Source organism: Embiotoca jacksoni, unplaced genomic scaffold, assembly GCF_022577435.1.
Source record: "Embiotoca jacksoni isolate LCO1_2020_lvr unplaced genomic scaffold, fEmbJac1.0.p SCAF_25, whole genome shotgun sequence".
NCBI classification, from domain to species: Eukaryota; Metazoa; Chordata; class Actinopteri; family Embiotocidae; genus Embiotoca; species Embiotoca jacksoni.
Genome location: NW_027185376.1, coordinates 4,971,238 through 4,986,452, shown reverse-complemented (window position 1 = coordinate 4,986,452; position 15,215 = coordinate 4,971,238). Strand labels below are relative to the sequence as shown.

The 15,215-nt window shown below is 46.4% G+C and overlaps 1 protein-coding gene across 1 annotated transcript; it reads right to left on the bottom strand.

Moving 5' to 3' along the window:
• Positions 1 to 295: 295 nt before the first annotated feature.
• tnk2a (tyrosine kinase, non-receptor, 2a) lies at positions 296 to 15,001 on the bottom strand. The gene is given in 21 exon segments (XM_069159745.1): positions 296 to 2,636; positions 2,783 to 2,910; positions 3,526 to 3,621; positions 4,390 to 4,528; positions 4,918 to 5,381; positions 5,383 to 5,580; positions 5,744 to 5,935; positions 7,167 to 7,411; positions 7,509 to 7,553; positions 7,657 to 7,748; positions 8,535 to 8,729; positions 9,458 to 9,552; positions 9,888 to 10,034; positions 10,307 to 10,433; positions 10,536 to 10,717; positions 10,953 to 11,048; positions 11,303 to 11,452; positions 11,963 to 12,169; positions 12,769 to 12,839; positions 13,007 to 13,169; positions 14,256 to 15,001. Coding segments are annotated over 21 exon segments (3,159 nt in total). The 5' UTR covers positions 14,355 to 15,001; the 3' UTR covers positions 296 to 2,608.
• Positions 15,002 to 15,215: the final 214 nt, after the last annotated feature.

Genomic DNA, 15,215 nt, shown 5'->3' with positions numbered 1-15,215 from the left:
TTGTACACATACTACATACTTTTTAAGGGGAGCTCTAATCCGTACTAGAAGTAAAAAGAAATTGTATGCGATTTGGAACGCAGGGTGTGTTTGAAGTTCTGCGCTTCATCTACAGCGCCCCCTTCAGGCCATTTGATGTGACTGATGAAGACAACTGAAAGTGGCATGGTGATAAAATCCATTTAGCCTTACTTAGTTGTTTTTTTTACACAAAACTCCATTTCTTCACTTTAGATAGATAGATAGATAGATAGATAGATAGATAGATAGATAGATAGATAGATAGATAGATAGATAGATAGATAGATAGATACTTTATTAATCCCGCAAGGGGACATTTTTTTCGCTACAGCAGCATTTATAGATACAGGTAAAGCAATAAACACTTTTATACTTTAAAACATATACATATATAACACTTTGACATAATTATTGCAGTGAGAGAAAATAGATGCATGTATTGTAGCAGACAGTAAGTTTATAGTATTTTTATGAGCCAGTTATCTTACTTACTTATTTCTGCCTTTGACTGAGGCCACTTCTCCTGTACAACAAGGCTACTTCATGTCCTAACAGAAGAGGTTGAAGGAAACTGAAGGGCTGAGAAGTACAGGATGAGATGAGATGAGATGAGATGAGATGAGATGAGATGAGATGAGATGAGATGAGATGAGATGAGATGAGATGAGGAGGAATGAAAGAGAGCCGAATGAGAAGTGAGAAAGAGAAAAATAAAATAGAGAAAGAAACAAAAGGGACGAAGACAAAAATAAAGGATGCAATCGATGAAAAATGAGCCGTGGGAAGATGTATTAAAGAGAGAGACGGCAGAGAGATGAGCAACCCAGGAGAAGTTGATTTAGAAACAGGGGCTGAAGGATGAACCTGCGAGAGCTGGAAGAAACAAATTGACGAGTTGAGGACGGAAAGAAGAGGGTGGTAAAGATAGGGAATGAGTCAAAGAGAAATATAAACAAGAAAGCTGCTGGAAATCATCCCCGTTGAGTTTCCAGCCTGAATACCAGCGACCCGCCTCGCTTCGGTGAAAGACATGGCAGCGGACGCGAGTTCAAATCCCACCCCTTCCCCCACATCCAAAATCCTAAACTTAAAATAATATAATAAATGACAAATGAAACCAACAAATAATCTAAAACTTCTCAAATAAAAACACAAACATTAAAAAAAAAACATACAAATAATAACATTTTAAAAAAGGTGAAACCATTTTGTATTGTGTGCATCCAGCTCATGAAATAACCCGAGAGCGTTCCAGCGTTTTTCTGACAATAGAATTCAAATTTATTATAAAACGAAGGCCATGTTTGCTTTTAACATGAAACAGTATAATGCTGTAAAACAATGTCAGCACACAGCAGATCGCAGGGATGCTTCACACGCAGGAACACAACGTTTTAATGAAAATTCATCCACTTGTGTGGCTTCAAATTTTCTAATTATATTTGGAAATGTTTGGAGAAAATAAAGCACCTCGTGACCTATGAACCATTGAAAGCCAATGTTTCTGCAGCAAAGAACAACATGCTATTAAAATCCTTTTTTTTTTGTCTGTGCAGCTGCTGAGAATTTCAAGATCAATATCTGGACACACACAAATGGTGAAGTTGAATGCTGGCTGCCTACCTGCAGCGCTAAGCGCACACATGCATGGCAGAAGCTTGCTTCATCGAATGAATCACAGGAAAGCTCTTCAGCATGTGTTTACGATCATCATACAGCAGCTTTAATAAGGAGAAATACTCACGATAAGCCTTAAGTTGCATTTAAATATCTAACTTATAGAGGTTTGACTAATACCCTGTATCCAGACATCTTCATCCGACTGAAGAGAACCGTCTATCAGTCTTTCACTATTCCTGCTGTTATAAAGTCAAAAAGGGAACCTGTGGAGGTTTTTTCTTCTTCTTTTTTTTTTTTTTAACCGAATAGCACTATGCTGCTCTTTTTTTTGTCTGTCCACCAGGTGGCGGTAATGCGCCGACAAACACCTCGTGAACTCCGATGTTTGTTTGCGGTAAAACTCCACAGGGAACCTTTAAGACACAAATAAAAACATCCAATAACATAAGTTTCTCATCTCCTGACCAGCAGTTCGCGCGTGTCGACACACTTCGGTAAAGTGTTTTATACAATATCATCTACGTTTTCACAAAAAGTACAGCTTAACCGATACTTCCCTGATTTTATATCGTTTCATTGACAACACAAAGCCATGAGCCATTTAGTGTTCGCACATACGTGTAAGCTTATACATGCACACACACACACACACATTTGAACATACGCGCATTCACAATAAACTCGCACCCGGCAAACGTCTGCAGCAGCGAAAAAAAAAAAACATAAATAGCAACTCTTCAAGTAAACACCGTGACTCATCCGACAAGCTGCTCCGTTAATAATGAGCATGCGCGTAGTAGCAGGTATTCACAGTACGGAGAGCGAGGCACATGTACAGGCGCGTGGTCCTCCATTCGTTAAAGAGCATGTCTGGTCGTCGGGGCGACGAGTCATCCAGGTGACCCGGCGTCTGCGGTCCGGGGGAGCGCGAGGAGTTCGTCGTCGTCGTCGGTGGCCGATTTGCCGCTCAGCGAGCGACCTCCTGCTGTGACTTCCTGCGAAGCGGAAAAACATCATAATTTACCGGCATACGTTAAGGAAAATCGGTGATTTTTTTTTTCCCACCCCCCCAAAAACAAAACACAAGATTGTTGTTGTTTATGTTTTTTTTCCTCGTCTTTCCGAGTTTGCTTCCAGTCACCTGTTGCGATGCGGCCCGTACGAGTCCAGCATGAGCGTGCTGGCCTCCTCCAGGTCCCACCGGCAGCGCTGCAGGAGCTCCTCGCACTCGGCTCTCGAGCGCAGCCCCAAACGAAACAGCTGCTCCACCTGCGGGCGGCGAGAGGAGGGTACATTTTCAGGCGGGCGGGGAAAAGCCGTTTCGGTGCTTTTCGTTTGAACTGTTGCGCGATTCTGTTGCCGTGACGACGATTCCCGTTTGCAGCGTTTTGCGCTCGCTTGGCGATCGTGCCGATTTATTTCCCGCGTCAGAAATGCGACATCGCGCTCTGTTTTTAGAGCCAACGGTGCCTAAATCAATTTTTTTATCGTTCTGTGCGTGTTGCAGCTGACATCGCTCGACTTCGGCATGTATTTTTTACGTCTGTCTGGCGACAGCGGAGTTTTAAAACGACTAAAAACGATTAATCGATCATTAAAAAAAAGTCGGCAATTTAAGTTTGATTGGTTTATTGTTGTGGCTCAAGTCTTTTTTTTTTCTCCAAATTTTTAACGAGAAATTATTTCCCGGTAAAAAAAAAAAAAAAAGTTCTTTACTACGAGAAGTTACTGACATTAAAATCTCAGGAGAGACTTCTGTTACCTCTGCAGAAGAGGTCACTTCGACTTTATTGTGGCCTTCTCGCGCTCATTTGCATATTTTCTGTTGATATTCCCAAACAAACTAATATGAAAACGATGAGGCGTGTAAACAGACGGCCGTACCTTCAAGGAGTTCACAGCCTGAGAGACGCTCCAGTTGTGAGTCTGCAGAGCGGCCCGACACTCCTCCGTCGTGACGCCGTGCACGGCTCCTTGGACCTGTCGATCACAACGTGAGCTCGTAATGAAGATTAAAAACAAAAAAAACTAAGTGTGAACCTATCGATTGTTTGCATTTTAAACTGTATTAAGTGCCATATGAAAATTAAGTAAAAAAAAAAACAACAAAAAAAAAAGTTAAAATTCACTAAAATATCTTTCTGGGTGCAGAGAGAGCAAAAATAACACCCGAAGAAGAGATCAAATGTAAACATTACCACAGGCACACATCAGCAGGCTCAAATTATTCACATTTTCTGACAGACATGTAAGTCATGCCTCATCAGACCAAAAATATAAGTCTCGAAAGGAGAACGACAAAACATGCGGGTTTCCTTTTTTTATTTTATTTTTTATTTGTACACTGAATTAAACTGCAATTGATTTCCAATTATCCAAAATGTTTCCTCCAATCCAGACATACGCGCATCATGATGAAATGAATAATGAAGTTAATGATGTTCTTTATTAATCCTCTCTAATGTTAAAACCAGGCTCCCTCCGCCCGGACGGTTTGCACATGATTCGTATCGTCTGCGTTGTAAACAGGAAGTTCTGCCAATTAAACGCTTTGTTGATACATAAATGTTGATTTAATAGAGGAGGCCAGTCGGGCGTTTTGTAATGGCCCAGACACATTGAGAGCCTCCGATTTGATTTCATGTTTTTTGTCAACAAAATAAAAACAATGTGACATTTAAATCAAGTAGGAAAAAAAAAAAAAAAAAAAGGAGGGAAATGCAACGTTTCCTTCTGCTTCTTGCTCACCTGCGTGATGCTCTGCTCCTGCGGCATGCTGGGAGCTGCTGCTCGCCCGTTGTTGTTGTTGTAGGAGGTGTTGGGTTTGGCTCCGCCGGGCTGCTGCTGCATTATGGGTTTGACTGCCGCCATGTTGGCGGCTCCGTATCTGATTAGGGAAAACAAAATTATGGCGTATAAATATCTTCAGCGAACGTTATTTTGATCTGTGGATGAAAACTGCACAATAGACACTGAATACATGTTCGACATTGAAATAAGTCTCTGGATGATATTTTAACAATTTATAAACACATTTAATATACGTATAGTTTTGTTTTATATAGATTTATTGATTTATTATACTCCCTTTTGTGTACTCTTTGTCTATTAAGAGTTTCTGTGATCTAAACTTTCGAAACAATTGTTCACACAAAAAAAAAAAGTCTTTGCATTGATAAGAAACGTTCCCTTCATCACTCTTTAAAAAGTTTCCTCTAGGTTCACATAAGGGTAGAAATAAAAGAGGTAAAACTGTGTTTGATGTGAGGAAATCACCTCTCCAGAAAAGCAGGTCTCTCGGGCAGCGGGTTGGGAGCCGAGGTCGGAGAGCTGTCAATCAGTGAGGAGAGGCCACGCCCCTCGCGAAAGCTGAGAGGATCCAGTAAGGAGCTGGACGAGTAGGACGAGCCTGCCAGCCGTGAGGAGGAGTAGGATGTGGCTTGAGGCGAGGAGGCGGAGGAGGACGGACAGTTGGAGGACAGGAGGGGACCCAGGAGTCCGGACGCCCGGCGCGGGGAGACGGAGAGGGGAGGAGGGGGCAGGATGACGAGAGAGGAGGAGAGCGGCGGTACCAGCGGGAGGGGGGAGGAGGAGCGGGAGCCCGGCTGGGAGAAGGCGTGGTCTCTGGGCGGGATCTGAGGGGGCGTGTTGTCTTCGTTGCCCAGCGAGATGGAGCTGGTGCGGGCCTGCAGGTGGGCGCCGCCGGGGGTGGGGTTGTGCCTGGAGGGACGCAGCGGGGGGGACGGGGCTGCGGGGGGGCAACACCGGCCGGTCCTCAAAGCAGGAGGCGAAGCAGGAGGCGGAGGAGGAGGAGGAGGAGGGGGAGGGAGGAGGCAGGCAGATCTGCCGGTGGGGGCCCAAAGGAGCCAGGGGCATCGGGAGAGGGGAGGAGGGGAGGGAGCGGCCCGTCGCCATGGGAACCCGGAGCTTCACCATCACCTACGGCGGCGGAGACAAACAACAGATATTAGCACGCAACCAGATGTGTGTTAAAAATTCAAACAGAGGAAAAAAAATTAATAAAATCAATCTGTCCCCAAAGCTCGAATTATATTTCCACCTGTACCACTTCCTGCACCACTTCCTGCACCACTTCCTGTACCTCTCTCTGCAGCTCCTGGAAGAGGTCAGCTGACTGGGACTCGCTCCTGCCCGCCATGCCGGCCGAGGTCTCGTCGGTCAACGCCCTGTTGATGGAGCGCACCTCCTGGTCCTCCGATTGGTCCTCGAGCTCCGCAGTGACCTCGTCGTAAGCCGGCTGAGGAAGAGGCCAGTCCAGGATGGAAGGAGTGTCCTGAGGAGGAGAACGACGGATATCGGGAAAAGTGCATCTATAATAATAATAATTCTACATTACAGGATTCAGCCTTTTGCGTAAATGAATAATATTGTTTGACATGCAGTTGTTGGTTGTTGGTTGTTGATCTCGAGGTATCTCATTCGTGAGGAGCTGTGGCTATCACAGTTGCAGAGGCATAAAAACCAAAGTGAAAGGTGCAATGTTGTTGCCAACAATCTTAGATAAGCATGCCAGCGTTGGCTAATCAGCACGAAACACAAAGCACAGCTGGGTCTGATGGAAAGGTTGTTCCTTCTAAATTTGGACAAATAAAAATGTGAAAACTCCAGGTGACGGCTTAAAAGCTAAGTGATCACCGAAGTTATTACAATTCACCGTCAAGGGGAACACGAATGTCTGAACTCAAAGAATTGCAATCAATCCAAGAGCTGTTAGGATGTTGTTACGCTCCATGGAGCACAGTGACGCTAACTTTCAATCCCCCCCCCCAAAAAAAAAGGCAACAACAATTATATAAACAACAACAACATTTCGAAAACTACACCCGAACTTTAAAGCTTTTTGCCACAGCTTGTTTTTGGAAGATCAAAAGCAGATTGGCGCTGCGAGGTGGAGTCACACCGGAGCGCTAAAGCATGAACATGCACCGTGATCAATAAGCACCAGTCATCCATCACCGCTGCACCCGCCTTGGGTGCATCCAAGAGGAAAGAGGTGGTTCGTGACATTTCTAGGCCAAAGGATGAACCTTCGGAGAACAGAAGAAGCCATTGTTTGAGAGTGGTGGCACAATTTTCATGCTCTTTTTTTTTTTTTTTTTATACCTTCTGCAGTTAATTCGTTGAAGAAGAAAAAAAAAAGCTCGATTGAGGTCTTTCATCTGCCGCTAAAACCTCCTAACTCGTTTTTTTTTTGTGTGTGTGTGTGTGTGGGAGCAGGTTAAATCAAACGGTCAGAAGCTCAAATAAACCCGTCTCTCCTATGATAAGTTCCTGCGGGAGAGGATGTGGCGGGGGGGGGGGGGGGAACAACCGTCCTTCCGACCGACCTCGGCTCAACAAACCGACACGTCGTGCTCCTTAAATCCCACATCAGTGGTCTGGTCGAAGGAGTCCGCTGTTCAAAACATGATTCGAGACCTCAGTGTCGCGCGGGGGGGGAGGGACGGGGGGAGTGGGGGAGGAGGGGGGGGTGTCATGCGAGTCTGAGCCGGGCGGTCGCCAACCTTCAGCGTGTCCTCGTCCGGCTGCCGCGTCTCGGTGAGCGGCGAGGGCGTGGTCGAGCTGAAGCTGTCGTCGGTGAAGTCGGTGAAGTCGATGAGCGACACCTCGCTTTTGGCCGACCGCATGCCGGACCCCTCCCAGGGGCGGAGCTTCAGGCCCAGGGACACGCCCAGCCTCTTCAGCCCCGACGAAGCGCTGGTGTCGTCCTCGTCGTCGTAGTCGTCCATCACCGAGTCGTAGAACGGCTCTGGGGGGGGCAACACAGGGCGGAAAAACACCCGAGGTCAGGACGGCGCCGCCGGCTTCGTGGGTTCAAAGGTCAGAGTGCGTAGAGGGAAACTTACTCTTGAGCAGAACGGCAGGTTGGGGCGGACGAGGAGGAGGCTGCTCTGGTAGAAACACAGATTCGGAAGAATGAGCTCACTTTCTTCTTTGAAAACATCTCCAAGTAAATAAAAGGAGAAAAGCTCTTTTGTAAAAACGTGAACTCACTCTTGGCCCGGTTGGGGAGTTTGGTCGGTCTTGCGGTGCCCGGTTCCATCCCCATGACATCAGGAGGGTCCATGGGGTTCCCCAAATATAGACTGGGGAGAGACATAAACCCATTTTTATGCAAATCGAGTGTTCGAGAGAAACTCAATAAATATGTGTTTAGACGCTGATGACAGCTGAAGCCGATAAAAAAAAATAGTTTGTCCCTGACGTTTCCGCACTCGTCTACTTCAACAGATGCTCGTTAAAACTGTTGAGTCGGGAGTTTCTGTGTCTTGCAGCCACTGGAGGAAAAGCTGCTCAACAAGTGCAGCATCTGTAGAGCTGCATGTGGTGCACTGCTGCCCTCCAGTGGAGAGCAAAGAGGACACGTACGACTCCAGCTTAATAAAAACACAGGATTTAGGGAAACATCCCGGTGTTAGATTATATTATTCTTTCTTTTTTCTTTTTTTTTTAAAAGGTAAATTAATGACTTTTTCTTCTCTGACTTTTCCTGAAATTTTTTGTGTTTTTCTCATCAATTTTTTTTTTAAACTTTCACTTCTTAAAGCCTCTAAATATCCTTCAAATTAAACGAGAAGCTTGTTGAAGCTTTTACTTATTTTAGGGCAAAAAAAAAGCTAAGCTTTTTGACTTTTTTTAAGCTAAGCTCTACATCAAGTAGAACAGAAATGTTCTAGGTTTATAAACCTATAATTTATGTGATTAGTTGGACATTGCAGAAAGATCGCGGTTTTACATTTGAATCCCTAAAACGTTGTTCAAACCGTTTTTTTTTTTTTTTCCTGCATAACAGAGCAGATAATAAGCGCCTCAAAATGAACCACTTCCCGTTTCACTCCACCTCGTGTTACGTTAAAACGTGCGTCATCAACCTGTCTATGCGGTCCGCGTGTCCCCAGCTCCTGTGAGGGTCCGTGTCTCCGTGTCCCGTGTGGATGAAGGAGTGTTTCAGCGGTCGGCTGATGTCGTGCGCGGACAGACCGGCGACCGACGTCACCACGTGACGAGGAAACTGACCGACACGCAGCGTCCGCCGGTTCTGACCTCGCCACCAGTAGTGCTCCGCCCTGAAAAATAACAACACCGAGTCGGTTTGCCGTTAATAAACGTACGCTATAAACGACAGCTTGTTAAAACTGAGGTCTGCAGTTTGTTTTTTGCTTTTTTTTGTCGCCTTTGGGCCCAAATTTCATAATAACCTTTCAGCAGGCTCGACTTCTGGGCCTCCTGAAGTTAAGAAAATCGTGAGAGACTTTCGGCCAATCACGGGTGATTTCAAAGAGCGGGTGTTCCTATTGGCTGTTTTCCAAATTCAGATGCGCGTTCACGATTCTTCGGAGGTGAAATCTGATATAGTGGCGGACAATCCTGGAGAATAAGTTGCTCCTCGAGCGTTTGATCACAAGCGAGCGCCGGATCTGACTCGTTGTCTTTTCCTTTTTCATTTGACATAAAAACTGCAAAATGCAGTTTTAACTTCTGGGTTTTAATTTGCGCAGTCAGAGATGCACAATAGAAAACATCCAATGGACACACACACACACACACACACACACACAAGGCCGTATTTCTATAATAAGCCAGTAATGTGACAGTAATTACAGTAATTTTCCACAATGCAGGGAATTCTGTCTTGTGGAAATTACGTTCATTCTGCCGTCGCGCACACAAAAGCACGACTTACAAAACCCGGTAATTCGGTTAAAATGCGTCTTTCCGGGGGCCGTAAACAAACGGAAAGTTACGGGACGTTGTGACATAATTGGAAGGCGTGCGCCGCCTAACGAACACCGACCTCCCCTCGATGATGGTGATGACGTCGTTCATGGTAATCTGGAGCTTGTCTTCCTCCTCGAAGTCCTGCAGGGCTCTCATCTCTGTCGGCATGGTCTGCAGAAACGCACAGTATTATTACTTTCACCGGCAGGGTCGGACGTGCAACATGTACTGTTCTGCTCTCTCCTTTTAATATCAAACAGAGGACGAGCCCTGACTTGACAGGCTGCTCACGCACGCTGTATGAAAAGGGTTTTGAGACCGTCGCAACATGATTGTAAGAGTTTTTTTTTTTTTTTTGTCTTGAATGGCGGGCAAATTGACGAATCTGATCTGAGAAAAATCGTTTCAAAATCGTCTCTTTCGTTGCATTACTAGTTGAGTGAACTCATTTGTTCGCGTTTCCGCCTTCTTGCTGCTGCCGTAAATTAGATTAGATTAGAAAGTACCTCGAGCAGGAAGTCTCTGAGAGCGACGAAGGTCGGCCTGTCCTCGGGTTTGGGGCTCCAGCACTGCAGCATGACGTTGTAGACGTCCTGGGGACAGTCGTCTGGTTTGCACAGCCTCTCAGCCTCCACGTCCACCTTGTGGAGGATCTGCAGACGGATGCGTAATTAACATCAAGAGTCATGCATTTTTTGTTGTTGTTGTTGTTTTTCTAAGACTATGTTTTTGAATTTTGCCTTTATTGGATATGAGCAGCAGAGGTAGTTAGAAATGGATAAACACCGAACAATCAGCAATCAGAAGCCTTTTTCTTTCTTTTTTTTTAAATATACCTTAACGACCTTAACCCCACAAAAAATAATCTGAAACTCTAACAATAAATTAAAAAGTTAAAAAAAAAGATGTGTGCGCATGTATGCACCTGGCTCCCGTTTAGTCCCAGCCACGGCTCCTCTCCGTGGGTGAACATCTCCCACAGCGTGACCCCAAACATCCAGGTGTCGGACGCGTGAGAAAAAGTACGAGACTTCAGAGACTCCGGAGCGCACCTGGACAGGAAGACAGACGGGATGTCAAAAAGGAGGGGGGAAAAAAAACAAAAAAAACTTTCCAAATCTCAAGAAAAATTACAGCTCTCTCTGTGTGCTCACCATGGGAACGGGATTTTGTGGCCCTCCTCCATGATGTATTGGTCGGTGTGTGTCGGCAGCGCCCTCATCAGGCCGAAGTCTCCGATCTTCACCGTTTCGTTGGTGGACAGCAGCACGTTGCGGGCTGCCAGGTCCCTGTGGAGGAAGCGCCTCTGCTCCAGGTAGGCCATCCCGCACGCCACCTGCGCGCGCGCGCACACACACACACACACACACACACACACACACACACACACACACACACACGTGACAGATGCTGTGGGGATCCTGCACAGTGAGCACTGGGGCTACTTTGGCTTCCTTAGTGGTAGAAAAAAAACTTTAATCATGTAAAACTCCTTTCTTGTACAAACAGAAAGAGGACAAAGAGGAACTTGTTGGTTTAAACTGATCTTGTCTTTTTGGCGTTGAACTGACCTGCACGGCGTAGTTGCACAGCGAGGAGATGACGATGTGACCCTGACGCTTCCTGAGACGATCCAACAGGGAGCCCAGAGGAGCCAGCTCGGTCACCTAAACGCACAAACACGCACAAACACACATAAACACACACAAACACGCACAAACACACATAAACACGCACAAACACACATAAACACGCACAAACAAACACCAGGATTACACTCGGTGAACTGTCTCGTCCTCAAATATAAAACAATCAAAAAAAGTTGAAACTTTATTCCTCTAAAATAATATTGCCAAGGCGATAAATTTCATAATGTGTGTGTGTGTGTGTGTGTGTGTGTGTGTGTGTGTGTGTGTATTACCATCTTCATGGGCTGTGTGAGGACGATCCCGTACAGGCGGATGAGGTTCTGGTGGCTCAGCGAATGCATGGCGTTCACCTCTCTGATGAAATCATCCAGACCGTCAGAGTCCAGCACGCTCGCCTTCAGACACTTCACCGCCACCGACAACTACAGACGGGAGAGTCAACGTCAAGCAAATCCATTTATGATTTAAATATTCTTCAAATACACGCAAAAAGAAGGAAACATTCCCGAACAGTTCAAGGCTTCAAATTCTTACTTTACTCGTCAATTCTCAAGATCTTCATCCTTCGAAATTTCTCACCTCCGCAGAGGTCATTTTTCAAAACGATATGAGGCCCCAAATTATGGAAATAGCTTCTCCCATCTGACAAAAAAGATGCTCCTCTATTAAATGCTTTCAAATGTGCTTAAAAGTAACATTCAGCTGCTGTTTTACAACTGCAACATACGCGCATTCACTCTCACCCATCTCCGTACTCACATCCTGACTTTATTGATTTTGCCGCGGTTGTTCGTACACATTTTGTTGTCATTTGTTTTCCATTATTTCTATGCAGCCACATTTATTTCCGCGTTGGGAATTTTTAGCGTTTTTCTAGAACCGACACCGAATTGAGTTTTTAATCTCGTAAAACCTTGCGTGTTTCGTCTCACCACTCGGCCGTTGGGTCCGGTCCACTCTCCCCTCCGCACCACGCCGAAGGTGCCGTCCCCGAGCCGCTCGAACAGCTGCAGCTCCGACTCTCGGATCAGGCAGGTGAGCGAGGCCCCCGGCTCGCCGTTGGCTGGGGCCGCGGCGGACGACGCCCCCTGGGGGAGGGGCTGCTGGGGGTCGGCGTCCGGACGTTTCACCGGGAACACCTGCGGGGGGTGGGGGTGGGGGGGGGGTCCCAAGAGGCAGAAACGATGTGATTCATTTCTTCCGTCTACAAAAACACAGTGGATTTTTAAAACGCCAGAAGAAAGACACAGAATTAAAACGGAGAAATATTAAAATCACAACTTCGTCAGCGCAAACTAATAAAACTCGTAGTACAACGAGTAAACTTGTTCACGGCTTACGATTGGGCCTGGCTAGTTTTAAAATATGAAAACGTCGGTATTATTGCTGAACGCTTCGCCGAAAAAAAAGTAAGCAGCGTTTCAGATCCATAAAAATGCCGTTTTTCTTTCGCAACAGCACTGAAATGAAAACAGCACATGTTCCCTTTATTTTATAGCTCTATTTCTTCTATATTGCTCTTTAAATATATATATAGTCACCCTGTAGATGTGGTCGGCCCGTAAAACAACAAATGTGTTTAAAATCTAATGAATATGTGTAACTTCTTAAATGTCTCATGAAGCGTTCAAACATTTGCGCAGTGTGGAATAAATGCAATTTATTCAGGAATGTCAAGATCATTTAATAATAATAGTAAATATGGTAAATAATTGCAGGGCAGGAAGTGGCACTGCACCTTGCTCATCCAGGACTTGCGTTTATAAAGAGCTCTTCTCCTCTTGACGGCCTCCCACAGTCTCCTCTGACCTGAAACAACACCATCCCCCCCCAAAAAAAAAACCAACCGCATCATTACATATTTCTAAAAGAGTGTCCGGGATGCGCGGGGGAAAGATTACAAGCTCGACATTTGCAATCGTCATTTTTAAATTTGTAATTAAAACTGTAATCGCGAAGGTCTTTCGGAGACGTACCGGGGCGCCCCATGCCGATCTTCTCCAGGTCTTCGTTCTTCACGTAGTCGAAGTGGGAGAGTCGCGTGACGTTGAGCTCGTCGCGGATCCGCAGGAAGTACTGCTGCAGCTGCACATCCGTCAGCAGCTCCAGCAGCCACTCCGTGCCCTCCTCGCACTGCATCTGCGCGCACGCACACACACACACACGCACACACACACACACACACACACACACACACACACACACAAACACACATTTGGCAGTTTTAACCTCGTTTCGATCGTGTGGCGAGCTCGAGTTGTTCAGTTGTTGAGTGCGATTTTAATGGGACGCCATTAATGGGACGCCATTAATGGGACGCCATTAATGGGACGCCATTAATGGGACGCGCTGTAACGTGTGCTGGAGGTGGAGGAGCTGCTCTCAGCTAAGGAAAAAGGCAAAGTTACAGTTTTGGCCATTCGTCCCTCGCAGTGTAAATTCGGGGCTTAATCTACCAATATTTTCGTGCGCGTCACCGCTAATCTGTCTTTTAACCCTTTACGAGGTTCCCGACATTTTCAGACCGCTTCCCACCGCGGGCGCAAACAATTTATATTGTTTCAGGGAATCTAAATTTGCTGAAATTAACCACGCAATACCTTCGAGAAAAAAAAAAAAAAAAAAAAGGCAAAAGAACAACGACGTAAGGCTCCCGTTTCAAAATCAAAGGCGCCACTCCGCAGCTCCGACTCCCCTTCGTCCGTTTATCTGTTATCGTCCCAGCAGGGAGTGAAATTAAAAGACCTTTCGTTGAAGCTCTTGCGTACCACCCGTGGGACATGCGCCACAGCTTGGGAATCACTTGGCAACAGGCTATAAACAAGCGGTTCCAGACCCGGGGTTCGGGACCCTTAGGTGGTAGTCAGGAAGGTAGAATATTTAGCGGGCGGCACGTCACTCACAAGACGGGAGAGCGTTTGTTTTTACATCTGCGACATTTTTCCAGGCCTGCTGGATAATTGAAGGACATTTGAAATGATTCAGAACAAGAAAACTAGCGGGCGGTTTGTTTAAACACATAACTGATGGTGTGAAATCCCAGCTCAATAATCAATACGCACGCAGACACAAAAAGCACCTGCATCATCATCATCATCATCATCATCATCACAGCACACGCATGAAAAACACTCCACGCAAACATGCGGTGATTACAGGCAGAGAAGAAGAAACGCTGCACATCCAGCCACAACTTAAGACTCCGTTTTTTTTTTGTTTTTTTACCATTTGTCCCCCGACACTCCTGTCTCTCTCCTCTTCGTCCTCCCCCTCCCCCTCTCCTCTGGCGAAGGGGAGTCGCTGGTACACGTAGCTCTCCCCCATACTGGAACAGCTCCGCTCCTCCTTTTTTTTTGTTGTTGTTGTTGTTGTTGTTGCTTTTTTTTTTTTTATTTTTTTTTTTTTTTAAAGGGCTCTCCTGTTTCTGTGCTATTCAAGGAGGAGGCGTTAAAGCCTTCCTGAGCCAAAGGTTTGCTAATCTCCTCTCGGCTCCATGACCTTCCTCCGCTTTAATCGATGCGCGCACGCACACGCACGACCGCGAGCGCACCGGGAGGCATTTTGACGCCGCTCTCTCTCTCTCTCCCTCTCTCTCTCTCTATCTCTCTCTCCCTCTCTCTATCTCCCTCTCTCTCTCTCTCTCTCCCGTCGGATCACCTCACGCTATCTATAAACTCGCCCCGTCTTTCCCTCCCCGCTGCTCGGCTCTCTCTCTCTCCCCGCTGACTCACGACTTCCCGCGGCGTCGGACAGCTCCGCGCTTTCCCCTCTTCCTCTCTCTCTCTCTCTCTGGCTTTCCTCCTCCTCCTCCTCCTCCTCTCCTCCGCGTCTCCTCCTGGCTCAGCAGCCGAGTCCGCTGTCTGACGATAAATAATTCAGCAGCTCTAACGGGGGAGGATGAGAGCGGAGAGCGAGATCTTGGGCGAGAGGGAGGGAGGAGAGGAGAGGAGAGGAGAGGGAGGAGAGAATATAGATAGGACTAGGTGGACAGATGGATGGTGTGAAGAATAAAGCGGCCGGTTTCCCAGCATGCACTTGAAAGATGCCGAGGCGCAGATGGGACCGGGACGATAACGTGAGGAGCATTTAAGGGATGGAAACACGCAACGCGGCGATGAAGAAGACTTTGAACTGATTTCTGAGCAGTTTCAAAAAGGAAAATCGATGGAGAATCAGACCAGCACG